The following is a 14,224-nucleotide window of genomic DNA, read 5'->3' as shown; positions in this document are numbered from 1 at the left end:
AAGAATGTATCTCTGCTTCATCATATAGATTGCAATGTCGATACCTCGATATTGGAGAATGTGTTGAAGAAAAATGAAGTGTTGGAACGACCAATCATCTTACGATCTGAAATGCATATAGACCACGATTAAAAGAAGCATGATGGTTTCCAGGTAATAAAAACATAGAAATGCACTTTGCCGGTCTTTTACTCCAAAATAGCCTGCTTCAAAAGACAATACTGCCTTCAACTGTGCATTACATTGGCATTGAGACACAAAATGAAAACACTATTGGTCAATTCCAACGGGGTACACAGATGGGATTTAGGAAAGCATTGAATAAAAAGCAAGGCTGTCAATAAAAGACCATAGTGGTTCAGAGATTCACGGCGTGCTTTTCAGCCAATTTTTTTTAGTAATCGTTCGAGTTTGTTAGGTACTGCATTTGCTGTTACTGATATTCTGACCCAGCTACTCTCAGCCCTGATACACGGGGAAGAAACTCCCTACCAACTTTATTTACTTCTGTATAGGATTATAAATAGCTTCAATATGAAAATCCTCTCAAATGCACTATTCTGGTAACTAGAATCTCACAACTTAAGTACATATCTACATTGTATTGAGAGTGCCTTTTGCTTCGGAGACAATTAATTTCCAACAAGTCCCAAGTATGGACAGAAATGGCACAGTATTCGGCCCAGGCATGTGACAAATAGCGTAACTGGTACCTAGAATTGCCTTGGCTAGTATTTAATATGAATTTAGATCACCTGGATCAAGAGTCACTACACCCTATAATTTCCTCTGATATTGATGTTGTGGGCAAAAACGGCCCAATGTTGTTGTATCAATTAGGAAGTTATCGTAGGTTGTCTATCAGCCAAGCCAGCACCGTAAGCACCCGGACTTGGGATGTGGCTTCAACACCGAACATCCCTCAAACGGCAGCCTTTCTAGTACACATAGATGAAATCCTCGTTCTTCAAATCCGACACGTCTTGCAACCCATTGTCATCCTCAAGTTTATGAGTCTCGGCATGCTCGTTTTGCTCCAGCTCGGCCTGCTTACTGCTGCCCATGTTCTTCTTCCTCAACATGGACTCGTCAATAATAACTGCCGACTTTCCCAGTTGCTCACGCATCTGGGCATGGCGGCGGTTCAAAAGCATTAGGTATAGGGGGATGAGCCTGTCACCTTGTAAGTAAAAGAGTCAAGTGAGGAAGCATGGAAAAGTGGAAAAGTGGCTTACAATCCCATAGCACCAACCAAAACAAACATAATCAAATTCGCAATCAACCCGGGCCTATACGTGGGCGCCTGCTCGGTCGAGTACAACAGAGGGCCAATCACATTGCCCGTGCACATACCCACAAACACCATGCCTGAGCTAGTCTTCTTCTTGGTATCACCGCCAGTGTTCTGCGCGGACCAAGTAAATATCATGGGCGTAATGGCGCCGAGGCACTGGACAAGGTAATATCCGAACAGCAAAACGCCCTTGTTCTCGCGGGGCACAGTGAGCATGATGATGGCCCCCGTTGCGGGGAGACAGGACAGACAGGTGATGATGAGGCCTTTGCGGGCGAAGCGGGTTGAGAGGTAGGCGGAACCGATGATGGAAACGATTTGGACGCAGCCCGTGGGGAGACTGAAGAGGATGGCGGTGAAGCTGCTGAAGCCGAACGATTTGATGATGAGGTTGCCGAAGGAGCTGATGCCACCGCTGGGGATTCTGTGGAACGCATGTTATTAGATGCTATGGCCTGATTTGGAGCAGTGGAAGACAGAGAGTTGCTTACGAAATTGCGATGGTGAGAATGAACCACAACCACGTCTTGATGTCCATAAAGGTCTCAAGAACGTGATCCCACCTCCACTTGCGAGAAGCTACACCCATCTGGTTGGCCCTTAACCGCTCGATAGCAATGATCTTCTCCCTCTCGTTGAGGTACTTGGCCTCCATGGGGGAGTCGGGCATCAACAAGATGAATGTCAGACCGAAAAGCACAGTAAGGCAGCCGCAAAATACGAAAATGACCTGGTAAGTGTAGATCTTGGAGCTTTTTATATGACCCAGACCGTACGTGATCAGACTGCCCACGATGAAGGTCACGCCGTTCATGGCGTTCCAGTACGAATTTCGTAGTGTCTGTTCGGAGCGCCGCCACCACATTTGCGTCACGGCGACGCAAGAGGGGGCGATCATGGACTCAAAGGTTCCGAGCAGGAAGCGGAGAGCGGCGAGGGATTTGAAATTTGTGCACGAGGCCATGATGGCGGCGCATGATCCCTATCGACACTCGGATCAGTCATGGCTCGCATCAAAGAGGTCGTGATGCGGATCCATCCAGGAACATCCAGGATCACTCACCCAGCCAATAATAGCAATCCCAGTAACCTTCCCATACGGTAATTTAACCAAAATAAACGCCGCAAGTGGCTGCATGACCAACTGAGCCAAGTACAGAATACTCCCCAACCACGAGTACTCGGTCCCCTTCAAGTTGGCATCCTCAATGAGCCCGAATATACTCGTGTACGATAGCGTGCTCTTGTCTAGCTGCTGAAAGAAATATGCCCCAAGAATCAGGGGAAGGATACGCCTGTCGATGCGCTGAAGAACATGTTTCTCCTCCTCATAGTCGAATGTCACTTGGCCATGTTGGGCCAGGAATTGCGCTGCTTTCTCTCCCCGCTCGCCGGTAGCTGGAATCGAGGCGGTGTTTTCTTTGGCTGGCTCGATGGTATCGCCCGTGTTGGAGACCGCGGGGATTTGCTTGTCCGCCATGTTAACCGATTTTCCGCTGAAACTGAAGGATAGGGGTAACTGTCCAAACCGTCCACGCAAGCAGGAGGAGGTATCCGATCGTGTGAAAAGATGGACAACTGACGAAGTTGCGGCCCGTGGAGGTGGAAATGTCTTCTTTAAAATCCGAGTGCTTCTTCAAGATCCAGGTTTTGGCTGAGGAGAACCCTGTCCACATCTTACTGACTCGCTACCGAGCTTGTATTGATCCGGTGCTCACAGCCAACTTGGCCAACATTACCTATACTCGGCATCGCCTGCTCGGCGATTCGGATGTTACGTACAAGCTCCCTGAGATAGGTACTACTTCGTATGGGTGTTCCAAGCTCCTCGGCTGCTGTTCTGAGCCCATGCCAACATACTGTCTTCAACCGTACGCACCAAGATGCCTCACAATAGTTCCCGGAAGCACAGTCTGTGCCGAACCCATGGATACGCCTTGATTCGTGGGATTTGACTAACCCGAGTAACTGCGGAGCCTGATGCTCTCACTCTCGGTAAAGTACCAGATGGTCATATCGTACGTTCCCAACCCCAACGAACTTCATGTCTGTCATGAGGTGTTAGCGGTGAACCTAACCCCAAGACTTCAGGTGCAAGGCTCAACAAGCTCATTGTGGCGTTACTATGGTATGTGCCGACTGCTCATCTTCATTCAAAGTCGAAATCGGAATAGCTGAAGCTCGAACTTGGGTCGTGATTTGCTTGAACGAGGACTGCCAAGTGCCAATCGACAAGATCCCCCACACATCCAACAACGTCAACCCCGCAAGCTTGAGCTGCCACCCCGGGTTTTGCCCAGGATTTTCATATTCAACCGAGGCAATCCCCAGGTTCGGATAAGTGGATCCCTTAGCCCCAACGGCTGTTTTCCTGACCTCTCATTCTGAACCCCTGCTGGGGAGGATCTTAAAAATGGAACATAGGTAGCCCGACTTCAAAGGCTAGCCTGGATGTAAGTGGATGGCAGCGAGTCTCATAGTCAAGTCGGCAAATCAAGGCTCTTGTCGGTTGCACCACTAGTGGCCAAAACGGATACTTGGCAAGCATCAGCATCCCGAGTCTGAAGAGGCTGGGGCAATGAGATACTCAGTCGGTCGGAGGCCCAGCGATAACCCGAAATCCAGCATGGTGATGAACAGGGTCATAGGCGATGCGGGGTTGCCCCAACTTCTCCAAAGCTCCCGATAGCGGGCTCAACATGGATGAGATAGCGCCGTTGGATATTCCAGAGCTATTTCGCATCGTGTACACCTGGACTTTCAATGTCACTGTTCATGTTCTTCTGAGTATTTTCGCGCCGGTTGAGTTCAGTCTTACTCCGTCTCGTCCATCCCATTGTGTTCATCAACCTCCACCTCAGGAGAAACAACACAGAACACAGCCACCATGGCCGAACTCCCCACCCTCCAAAAAAAAAAGCGGTACGCCCTTGTAGGTACGGGAGGTCGCTCCATCTTCTTCTACACGGCGATAGCCAAAGACTACTACTCCACCTCGGAGATCGTAGGCTTCTGCGACACGAACCAAACGCGCCTCAACTACGCCAACTCGAAGCTCGAGTCGCTTGGCCACGGCGCTGTGCCCACCTTCCTCGCCTCTGACTTTGACACCATGATCCAGTCCACCAAGCCCGACGAGGTTATCGTGACAACCATGGACCGCACGCACAATAAGTACATCGTGCGCGCGCTCGAGCTAGGCTGCAACGTCATCACTGAGAAGCCCATGACCATCGACGCGCCGCGTTGCACAGATATCTTCGACGCCGTGGAGCGAAGGCGGAAGAAGGTGAGGGTCACGTTCAATTACCGGTACGCGCCACACAACACCAAGGTGTTCGAGCTGTTGAAATCGGGCGCCATCGGCACCGTGACGTCCGTCCATTTCGAGTGGATGCTCAACACGTCCCACGGCGCTGATTATTTCCGCCGCTGGCACCGCGACAAGCGGAACAGTGGTGGGCTGCTTGTCCATAAAAGCACCCATCACTTTGATCTCGTCAATTTCTGGCTGCAGACTCGGCCCCAGACCGTGTACGCCCAGGGCGACCTTAAGTTCTATGGCAGAGAGAACGCGGAGAAAAGGGGCGAGACGAGGTTCTACACTCGCGCTCAGGGAAGTGAGGTCGCCAAGAACGACCCGTTTGCGCTGCATATGGAGAATCATGAACAGCTCAAGGCCATGTATCTTGACGCCGAGCACGAGGATGCGTATTATCGTGACCAGAGCGTGTTTGGGGACGGCATCAGTATCGAGGATACCATGAACTTGCTCGTCAGATACCGGAACGGGGCCGTCATGACGTATTCTCTCACTGCCTACGCCCCGTGGGAAGGGTTCCGGGTGAGTTTCAACGGCACAGGTGGCCGTCTGGAGCTTGAGGTAGTGGAGAACAGCTATGTGAACTCTGGAGGCGACCAGGCGAAGGAAGGGTCGATTGAGAAGACGACGCTTCTTCTCAGGCCGTTATTGCAGAAGCCGCAGGATATTGAGATTCCCGAGGGCGTTGGTGCTCACGGCGGCGGTGACACGGTACTGCTGAATGACTTGTTCGGTGAGCCTGTATCGGATGAGTATATGCGTGCGGCGAGCCATGTAGATGGAGCACTGTCGATCTTGACAGGCATTGCGGCCAACAAGTCCATTGCCACTGGCCAAGTGGTCAACGTTGATGATGTTTTGAGGATACCGTAAAGGGTGGGAAAGAGAAGCCGCCGGGGACAGGTCAGTGCTGGCGCACTTCAACTTTACCGCGGCTTGCACGCCCCTTCCTTGTGGCTTGCTCTGCTCTCTTCTGAAGTGGGGACCAGGAACTACGTGGAGAATATACCATGGCCAAAGAGCTGATACAGGCAGGCTTTGCAAACTGGCGTGGATTATTACGCCAATGTAAACGCAATCATGTAACCTAGGGAATTTTAGAGGAAACAAGAAATATGTGATATATCGCATGTTAAAACATTGAAACTTACAGGCAAACGACTTCCAGCCAGTTTTGCATCTCTCTGACATATCAGTGAAGTTGGACAGCCATCAGACCGACATATGCGGCTCCGGTGTGCCACAAAGAGACTCTTCTGTTGATGCTTTGCGTGAGATATCTAACTTCTCCAGACTTGTTTGGTGGTCTTACAGCCATTGTTGGTGGAACGGCTTAGTAGTTCGTGTACCACCGCCATTGAAGTTGATGTGATTTGAGCATAAGTCATTCAGCTCCATCTCATAATCACGAGCTTGACCTGCACTGGGGACTGCCGCAGGATGGGGGTTTGGAGACCATGTAGTGTCTGGGTTTTTCCAAATTGAATCCCCCAATCGTGGCCATCATAACATGGGAGTACATGCCAAATTCTCGGCTGTGCCAATTATTGCAACCCACCGAACGATACCTGTGATGAAGACACTACATAAGTCAGTCGTTATCCCTGGCATGTGGCTTTCAAGATACATATAGCAACCCCACAGCAAACATGGCAATGAGTCCATAGTTCTTTCGACGCTCGATCTTCAACGCGATAAGTGTAGGCATAGGCATAATACAAATCATCAAGTCACTGATGCTTTCCGATAACTTGATATTTATCAGCGGATGCGGGACACAAGAGCCGCCCGGTGAGTGTTTGTCCCAGAAATATGAGACCGGCTTGCATTTGCGAAGTGACGCCAATTGAGCCTGTAGAGCCCAAACGGCTGTGTAGATTCATAGTCAGAACGCTATCTGCTGGAAGCTCCTCATTAGGAATATACTCGCGAAGTATTGGATGATGGATGACTTGACAGAAAAGTGCGTTGGCAGATAAAGTCGATTCCCGCGGTGTCAGTGGTTCTAGGTTGGAGACACTTGCATGAGGAGAAAAGGTACCTGGACGATCTAAACGCTCTGATGTGAAGGTTAGCGAATGACTGACTTCATGGCTGCATTACCATAGCTGCAGCACAAAACAGATAGCACGAACCGGTCATCCGGCCGAAGACGTGTTACTACGTACAACCGCCCGAGAACTCGGAGGCAGTATGTCAAGGTATTCAGTGCCAGCCCTATAGCCGTAGAAGCTGAAACATACACCCGCTTCTGTCGGGGTCGAAGTTTTCCATCGTGTAGACCATCTTAGGCGGGTAAGGTCGTGCTATGTCGGATTGTGCACTTGAGAACCGAAAGTGGTGCCACGATCGGGCCACGTAAAGCCTGAGCCGGAGAAGATATAGAAGAGTTAATCTCTTCCTCTGCTCATCCTTTCTTTCGTCCCATCAACATGTCCTTTCGACGAGTATCGAAGGCCATCACGGCTCTCAAGTAAGGAATAGTAATAACTAGAATGGCAGCTATACTACCACCGAGAGGATACCGCGACCTCCATCTCACATGCTAGCCACTCGCACCACAATCCCCAAGGGACGAAACGGTACTGAGCTTCATGGGCATGCATGGCGGCATTGGAGTTAATAGAGGGATGCATCGTCGATACAATCCAGCGATACTGACAGACAGATGTGTGATTGGACAAGCTTGCGATGTTTGAATACAACGCGGCTGGGATGAGCTGTGTGTTTGAGTGTCGGTCTGGACTTTTGAGTAACAAAACAACATCATACTTTCTATGTCAGCACTCTCATGCCTTTCCAAACGGAGGGAGAGCGTGCGGGGGGAGGGCAGATGATCTCGACATGGACTGACGGTAATCATGCCTACCCAGATGAAGAGACACAAAAGAAAAGGCTCAGCTGGCAATGCCTTGCGTGTCGCCGTCGCAACAATGTAATACCATTGCCGGAGTCGTGCGGCTCAAACATAGAGTGTTGAAGATGCCGAGGACGAAAGCAATAACAGACTAATGTCCTACAAGCTCAATCGCCCGTGGCGTCGAGTACAGCCTACCTCGCATCACGACCAATCAATTGAAAAAGATGAGCGCCACAGAAGCGCATTCTCGACCTCACCATAGTAAGGAGCTTGTGGAGATTGGACCCTAAGTAATGTTGATCTAGACAATTCCAGGTCATTACGCATCGTAAAACTGCTCGAGGGGATGACAAGGTCCATTTCCTGGGGCACCGCATGCCATCTCAGGTCTAAAAATTACCAGGATTGACCAATTGCAGTCAGTGCCTGAAATATTTTGCATTGGAAGTTTCAGTTGTGGCTGGCGCTGAGGTCATGACAGGTGTGGCTGTGCTCTTATACTTCGGTAGCGCGCCTTCTTGGTTTGAATCCGTTGCAAGAGCATTTGATCCATCCAATTGGAAACGAGCTTGTTGCGACGACCTTCGAGCTTGCTTTCAAGCAGCACCTCATGCCTCAGTTCACACAATTCAGATTGTAGAATTATTACTGCAACACATCTCACCATGAGAAATCTATCGTGAAACAGTTCCAATTTTCCTCATCTTGCACGTTCAAACCCCGAAAGCCCCGGCTTGTTGCCCCTACAATGGCGTCCGCAAAACGTGGGCCGTCGGTACTGGTATGACCTTGATTCACTCCACTTTAAAGCAACATTTCTGACGTCGATACGAACCACAGGTTACCGATTCCCGACAGAGACCGCCTTCACGTGGAGGATCCCAGATCCAGAGACCAGCAGGTCCTGCTCGAATGCCCTCGATGCGCTTAATATCAGTCGACAACGTCCTCCAGTATGCCTCGGAGATCCCGTCAGGTCAGCCACGAGTTCCACCCGGTATGGCTGGACGGCGCGTCAGCGGTGGCGGACTGCCCATGCTTGCTTCGCGAACTGGCCAGCAGAACATGCCGTCACGAACAACGCGCATCAGCGAGAAGCTAGTTCTGCTACCGGTCACGGACGAGAAGGCACACGGCTCTGACGAAGAGTTGGAGGACGAAGAGGAGAACCGACCGTTGAAGGACGAGGAGCTCGATGTTCTGAAGAAACGAGGTGGACTCCGAGGCAAGAGCTATGCCGAGCGATTACCCAAAGTCCAAAGAACCGAGAAGTTCTCGAGGCTGACAGCGTATTGCACCGCGCAATCATACAAGATGAAGGCAACATCCGAGTTCTTAAGGAAACAACACGATGCCAAGACGAAGCTTTATGATGATTGTCTGTATACCGTCTACCACATTCCGCTTCTGTCCGGAGTTGGGGGGTACCGAGTTCGGAGCCGACCTATCATGAAGACTCCGGGGACGGGCAAGACGGTACTCGACCTCGAAATCGAGCGTAGCGAGCGTAGGGACGAACATATGGGCTACTACGACGAGAGCCCGAGTAACGAGAACGGCAACCACCCAACCGGCGACGCAGACAAGGATAGATTCCAGCAAGAAAGTAACTCGATGAACCCTGTCAATCGCCTAGCGCCCGACGCTAAGCAGTTTGCCGAGATGTTTGTGTTTTCCTACGGCGTCGTCGTCTTTTGGAATTTCACCGAGCAGCAGGAGAAGAATATCTTGGCCGATCTCGCCTTCGCGGAGAACGAGACTGGAGTTTCGCTCGTTACCCGGCCACTCGACCAGAGTGATTTTGAGACGGAAGAATTCCACTTCGAGTACAGCGCCGATATCAAGAGACCCCGAGTGTTTAACGACATGATCACCTTGTTGCCGCGGTCGGATCACATGGTGAAACTCACCATCAGTCATGCCATTGCGCAAAGTACCAAGCTGTGTCAATTTGAGGGCCAGATGTCGGAGACCATGTTGAGTACAGAGCACGTACCGAAGCAGCTCGCCTTGACTGGAGAGTTGAATATGGAACGGCCTCAAATTGTGAAACTTCTGGGACAGCTGTTCAAGAGTCGCGTCAATATCAACCTCTGTAAGTTGCAGCACGTCCGATCATGAAAAGATATCAACTCAACTAACCGTGATGACAGCTTCAAACATCCTCGATGTACCAAACTTCTTTTGGGACTCCGAACCCACACTGCATCCACTCTATGTCGCCATCCGGGAGTATCTCGAGATCGATCCCCGCATCAAGGTGCTCAACGAACGTTGTCGCGTGTTCCTAGATCTGGCCGAAATTCTTTCCGACTCTGTTGCTGACGCCAAGATGAGCACCATCACCTGGATCATCATCATCCTCATCATCGTCAGTATTCTGGTCACGGTCACCGAGGTTGCACTCCGCTTCGGTATCCTTACCAAGGAGAAAGGCAAAGGCAACCGTAATGACGAAGTCAGTGCTGCTGAAATCCTTCGCTCCAAGCTGCAAGGTGCCATTTCCAATGCTACGTTGCAGGAACTACAACTATGGAGTGCCGGCCTAAGTGAGCAGGAGAGGAAAGCGGTCTGCGGCTCGGAATACATTGAAACAACATTTACTGGCATTTGATTACACAGCATCTGGGAGCATGGGGGGCGACAGCGTACGCAAGAAAAATGCTCGATACCCATATATACGCTTGGGGGCTTGGTGTATTATTACTGCATAACTTTGGCGTTACTACTGCAGGACCTCGGGTTCGGGTTCGATTCTCTCGGGTTCGACCTGTACTGTTTTTCTCTTGAGAAGTCACGTCTTAATCGACAAAATATCCAGTTCTTGATGTCTCCACAGTCTGATTTCGTCTTCGTCTTCATTGTTCATCCCAATACGGTGCTCTTCGGCACCTCTATCATGCAGGGTTTGCCATCAGCCTAGGACGCAATATTTATCAGGTTGCTCACTCGTTAGGGTTCTCTCCGTTCTTTTTCAGGTCAAGTCGGACTAACTCAAACTCGGATCGTCCCTATATGTTGAGGAAGCTTTTTCATTTCTCTTGTTCGACACCCTTGAAAATGGTCAATTAACACCTCATTATCCAGCAACTTCCCGCCTTTGCCCGCTTCATGCACCATATGGCCACTACTACTAGCAATAGCAACACACAGGTCCGGACTAGTAGTGCTTCATACTGGATAATGCCATCAAGAATGGTGCGGAGAATAGGATGAACGATATTGTGTGGACCACCACGGGGAAGGAGCCTCGAAAATATAAGGATTTGGTCGAGGCAAACAAGTCATTATGGTAGCTAGAAAGTTTAAGAAATAAATATATATCTATTTGCATGTATCAAAGCGTCCAACTCCTATCTGGGCCTACTATCAGAGGGATTGCAAATGCATTGGATTGAGGTCATCATTTCCCTGCTTAAAATCTCATGTTGCTGAGTTTTTTCAACTCAGAGAAATCAGCTGGCGGATATATGGTAGCCGAGTGACCTGTCATGAGCTCAGCATGCCAGATTGATAGTCCTGGAGGGTCAAATAAACTACATGGGGGTGGTTGGGCTCGGTCTCGACTTTTCTATAATCAGGTTCCGGCAGTATTTTAGGAGAATATTGTGCTATTTATTCATTTGGACCTGTTCCGGGTGCCTTTTCTGAACCCCTTAATCAGATTTTGGATGGGTAGAACAGGAAGCTGCTGGAACCGTGTCACTACTTATACTTCGGAGAAGTATTCATCTTAGAATGGCGTAACTTTTTATCAAGCCTATAGGGAGTCCTGATTTCGTGCGGGTCGTTCTTATTGATCATATTGTCTCGATTAATGATAAACGACATTATCGGATTAAGTCCTCTGCGGGACGTGGATACGAAGGCAGGTTTTGATCTCAATGGGTAAAGCATTGACTCATACAATAAATAAAAAAAGGATATAATCTCGATCTAGAGAAAATTTGGTTTGAAATATCACCTCTCTCTCACCCATATACCCAGATACCCCGACCAGAAACACCAAGCACCATAGCCCAGCCAACACCTCGTCTATATTCACCCGAACACGTTACTTAACCTCGTGGAATCTCAGACGTATGCGGCCCATCACAGCAAAAGTACCTAAAACAATTGAAATTATAGAAGAAAACCACCAGATTCTAGCACGTAAACTTGATGAAACCCCAAGTAAGCAGCAATGCAGGCAGAGTGAAGAAAACGAACGTAGCCACAGCATGCCTCGAAGAATCAAAGAACAAAGCCGGCACTGGCATCCAGTACTCTTTCGCCCACTGCGCCTTCTTCCCCAAATGCACGACCGCATCTCTGGGACTCAAATTCAGCTTGCTGGCCTCGCGCCAAACCTCTTGCCACCAGTACCACACCACAATATAAATTGCCAACACAAGCACTAAAGAAATCATCCTTCTCTTCGGGCCCGCAAGCTTCTTCTGAATGTCCTTTTGCACCATAACATACGTCATGAGCCTCAACCCATCAACCTTCTCGTAGAACGGCCGGCCACGGTTGGCAGTCGTATCCGGGTACATGAGGCCCTGGTAATACACAACGATGCACTTGCCTATATCGACGATCTTCTGGCCCTCCTCCGTTTCCATAATATCTCCGTCCGGTATGCCGGCGCGCAGTCGGTGGTTGCGTCTTCTTGTTCCCAAGCCAACGTTGATTGGCTTATACCGCTTCACCATGGGCCATACAGCGAATTTGACGCGCGCGCCGCGCAGGCGGTGGTACTGCTGCCTCCTGTACTCCCTATCGACCTCGGCGCGACGACTAGGTGCCGCTTTCTCAATCTCCTCTTTCTGCGCCGCCTCCCATTCCTTATTAAGTTGTTCAGCCAAATCCTTGGAGCGGCGGTAAGGCTCGTAATCAGCCTGGCTTTCAATGGAATAATCCATTCTTGCCCCGGGTGTGGCGGAAAGGATGTGGAAGATATTGGGGGAGCGGCGCATGCAGACGGAGAAAAACGCCGCTTGGGCGATGAGGCCGTGTAAGTCTTCGAAGAGAGCGAAGGAGGTGGACCGGTAGGCGGGCGATTTGAAGTAGCTGAGGAGGTTGCAGAGGGGAATCAGGATCAACATCGTGCGCGCGGCGAGGTCATCGACTGCGGGCCAGAAGTCCCGCGGGAGTTTGCGGCCGCGTAAGTACATGTTGATTGTGTGGGTGCCGAATTTGGTGCGGGAGTATCCTGGTGGCATGGAACTTGTCAGTCTTGCTCTTGGGTCAAATTAAATGGATATGAACGGCAGACTTACCTTCCGTCTCAGCAAAGTCGAGATCCTGCATCTCCAGCTCCTTGGCCAGCTCGGGCTCAGCCCCAAACATCAAGTCATTGTAGATCTTCCTCTCGATAATTTGGGCAATGATCCCCGTCACCAGCCACTTGCGCTGCTCCTTATCCTTCAAGATGGCCTCCCATCCGCCGAGGAGGATGTCTTCATGTGCAACCGCATTGGCGTACTGAATGAACTGCGGCCCCAACTCCTCCAGCCAAACCGACTGGCCGTCATAGTCCTTGGGGAATTCAATGTCCCCGAACCACTTCTGCACAACAGACACGGCGAAGTGATAGAGCTCCTGGTTCCGGATCTTGAACCAGTCGTCGGGCAGGTCCGTCGTGGCGAGCCCGTTAAATTCGAATCGAGCAACCCTTGGCCCGACAACCCTGGCCTTCGAAACCTGCTGCTTTCCGACTATCTTGCCCTTCGGAAGGGCGACCACATCCTTGTCGAGATCAGGGATGTTTTTCAGAAGTTGGTCAATAGGTTCGTTGTCCGAACCCTCCATGCCCTCCTCTCTTATCTTGATCTTCATATAGTCATCATCCAAGTCATCCTTGATCTTCGGCACTAGCTTATTCTCATCCACCGAATTCGGGTCATGTGGAGTATACAGCTCCCTCATCGACTTATCCACATACCCACCCCGTTTCGCAGCCCTCTTATAAGGCTCCGATCCGGGGTACTTCGAGATCGGATCAACATACCCATCAATAAGCTTCCGCCAGCTCTTCTTCGCCGAACCCTGTTTGATCAATCCGCACGCAATGCACAGCGTATGTCTACAATCAGGACACACAATATTCTCAACCCCGGTCTTGACCACCATGCCATGATCCTTGCTAATAAGGGACGGCTTCCGTCTCGCGGCTTTCTTCTTATACTCCACCTGCGCGTCCTCAATAGTCCTTGTGTCGAGTTTGCACGCACAGCCCGGGGTAGGACACCAGTACGTAAACTCCTCTTCGCCGGAAAATTCGTGCAGCGCCCAGCCCCAATGATCAACCACGCTGATCTCCTGGCAGACACTGCACTTCTGTGCCGGCACGAGTTGGCGAGACGGGAGGTCCTCCTGTTGCGTCAGGTCATATTTGGCCACGTTCTCGTTGATGCTGCGGAGGACCTTGTCCCAGGGCGGGACGATGTCGGCAGGCACGTTACTCATTTGCAGCCAGTACGTCGGCGTGGTCCATTCGGGTTCCAGGTAGTGACTAGTGTTGATCTCGCGGATCTGTTCGACGTTTTCGATGAACTTTTGGTTGGTCCAGCCTTGGGTCATTTTTTTGCGCAGGAGCGCGTCGACTTGCTCGTCGCTGCTGCGCTGCCGTTGGAGAATCCAGTCGCGGAAGGAGAGGGCGGGTTGTTCGGCACCATGCCTGGACCGCTGTTGATGTTCCTCCACGTACTCCTGTTTTAGATCTTTCCATTGCAACGACATGACGCTGGTTTCTTGGGTACAAGGC

General features: G+C 50.6%; 4 protein-coding genes across 4 annotated transcripts; 2 read left to right on the top strand and 2 right to left on the bottom strand.

Moving 5' to 3' along the window:
• Positions 1-938: 938 nt before the first annotated feature.
• On the bottom strand, positions 939-2,774 carry BCR38DRAFT_334333 (major facilitator superfamily domain-containing protein; the record flags this gene model as incomplete). The annotated part of the gene is made up of 4 exons (XM_040855304.1): positions 939-1,173; positions 1,236-1,709; positions 1,786-2,276; positions 2,358-2,774. 4 exons carry the CDS (start codon positions 2,772-2,774, stop codon positions 939-941), a joined length of 1,617 nt encoding a protein of 538 aa, XP_040720159.1.
• A 1,407-nt stretch (positions 2,775-4,181) lies between these two features.
• BCR38DRAFT_455045 (uncharacterized protein) lies at positions 4,182-5,489 on the top strand (the record flags this gene model as incomplete). The annotated part of the gene is made up of 1 exon (XM_040861756.1): positions 4,182-5,489. The coding sequence occupies one exon, from the start codon at positions 4,182-4,184 to the stop codon at positions 5,487-5,489; it is 1,308 nt and encodes a 435-aa protein (XP_040720158.1).
• Positions 5,490-8,224: 2,735 nt separating this feature from the next.
• BCR38DRAFT_334297 (Sad1-interacting factor 3) lies at positions 8,225-10,090 on the top strand (the record flags this gene model as incomplete). Its single annotated transcript, XM_040855301.1, has 3 exons — positions 8,225-8,257; positions 8,317-9,571; positions 9,630-10,090. 3 exons carry the CDS (start codon positions 8,225-8,227, stop codon positions 10,088-10,090), a joined length of 1,749 nt encoding a protein of 582 aa, XP_040720157.1.
• A 1,531-nt stretch (positions 10,091-11,621) lies between these two features.
• BCR38DRAFT_481350 (uncharacterized protein) lies at positions 11,622-14,199 on the bottom strand (the record flags this gene model as incomplete). Its single annotated transcript, XM_040863368.1, has 2 exons — positions 11,622-12,670; positions 12,738-14,199. 2 exons carry the CDS (start codon positions 14,197-14,199, stop codon positions 11,622-11,624), a joined length of 2,511 nt encoding a protein of 836 aa, XP_040720156.1.
• Between the last annotated feature and the right edge of the window lie 25 nt (positions 14,200-14,224).

This window comes from Pseudomassariella vexata (assembly GCF_002105095.1).
Source record: "Pseudomassariella vexata strain CBS 129021 chromosome Unknown BCR38scaffold_2, whole genome shotgun sequence".
Taxonomy (NCBI): Eukaryota; Fungi; Ascomycota; class Sordariomycetes; order Amphisphaeriales; family Pseudomassariaceae; genus Pseudomassariella; species Pseudomassariella vexata.
Note: the sequence above shows the minus strand (reverse complement) of the source record. Positions and strands in the feature narration are given on the sequence as shown.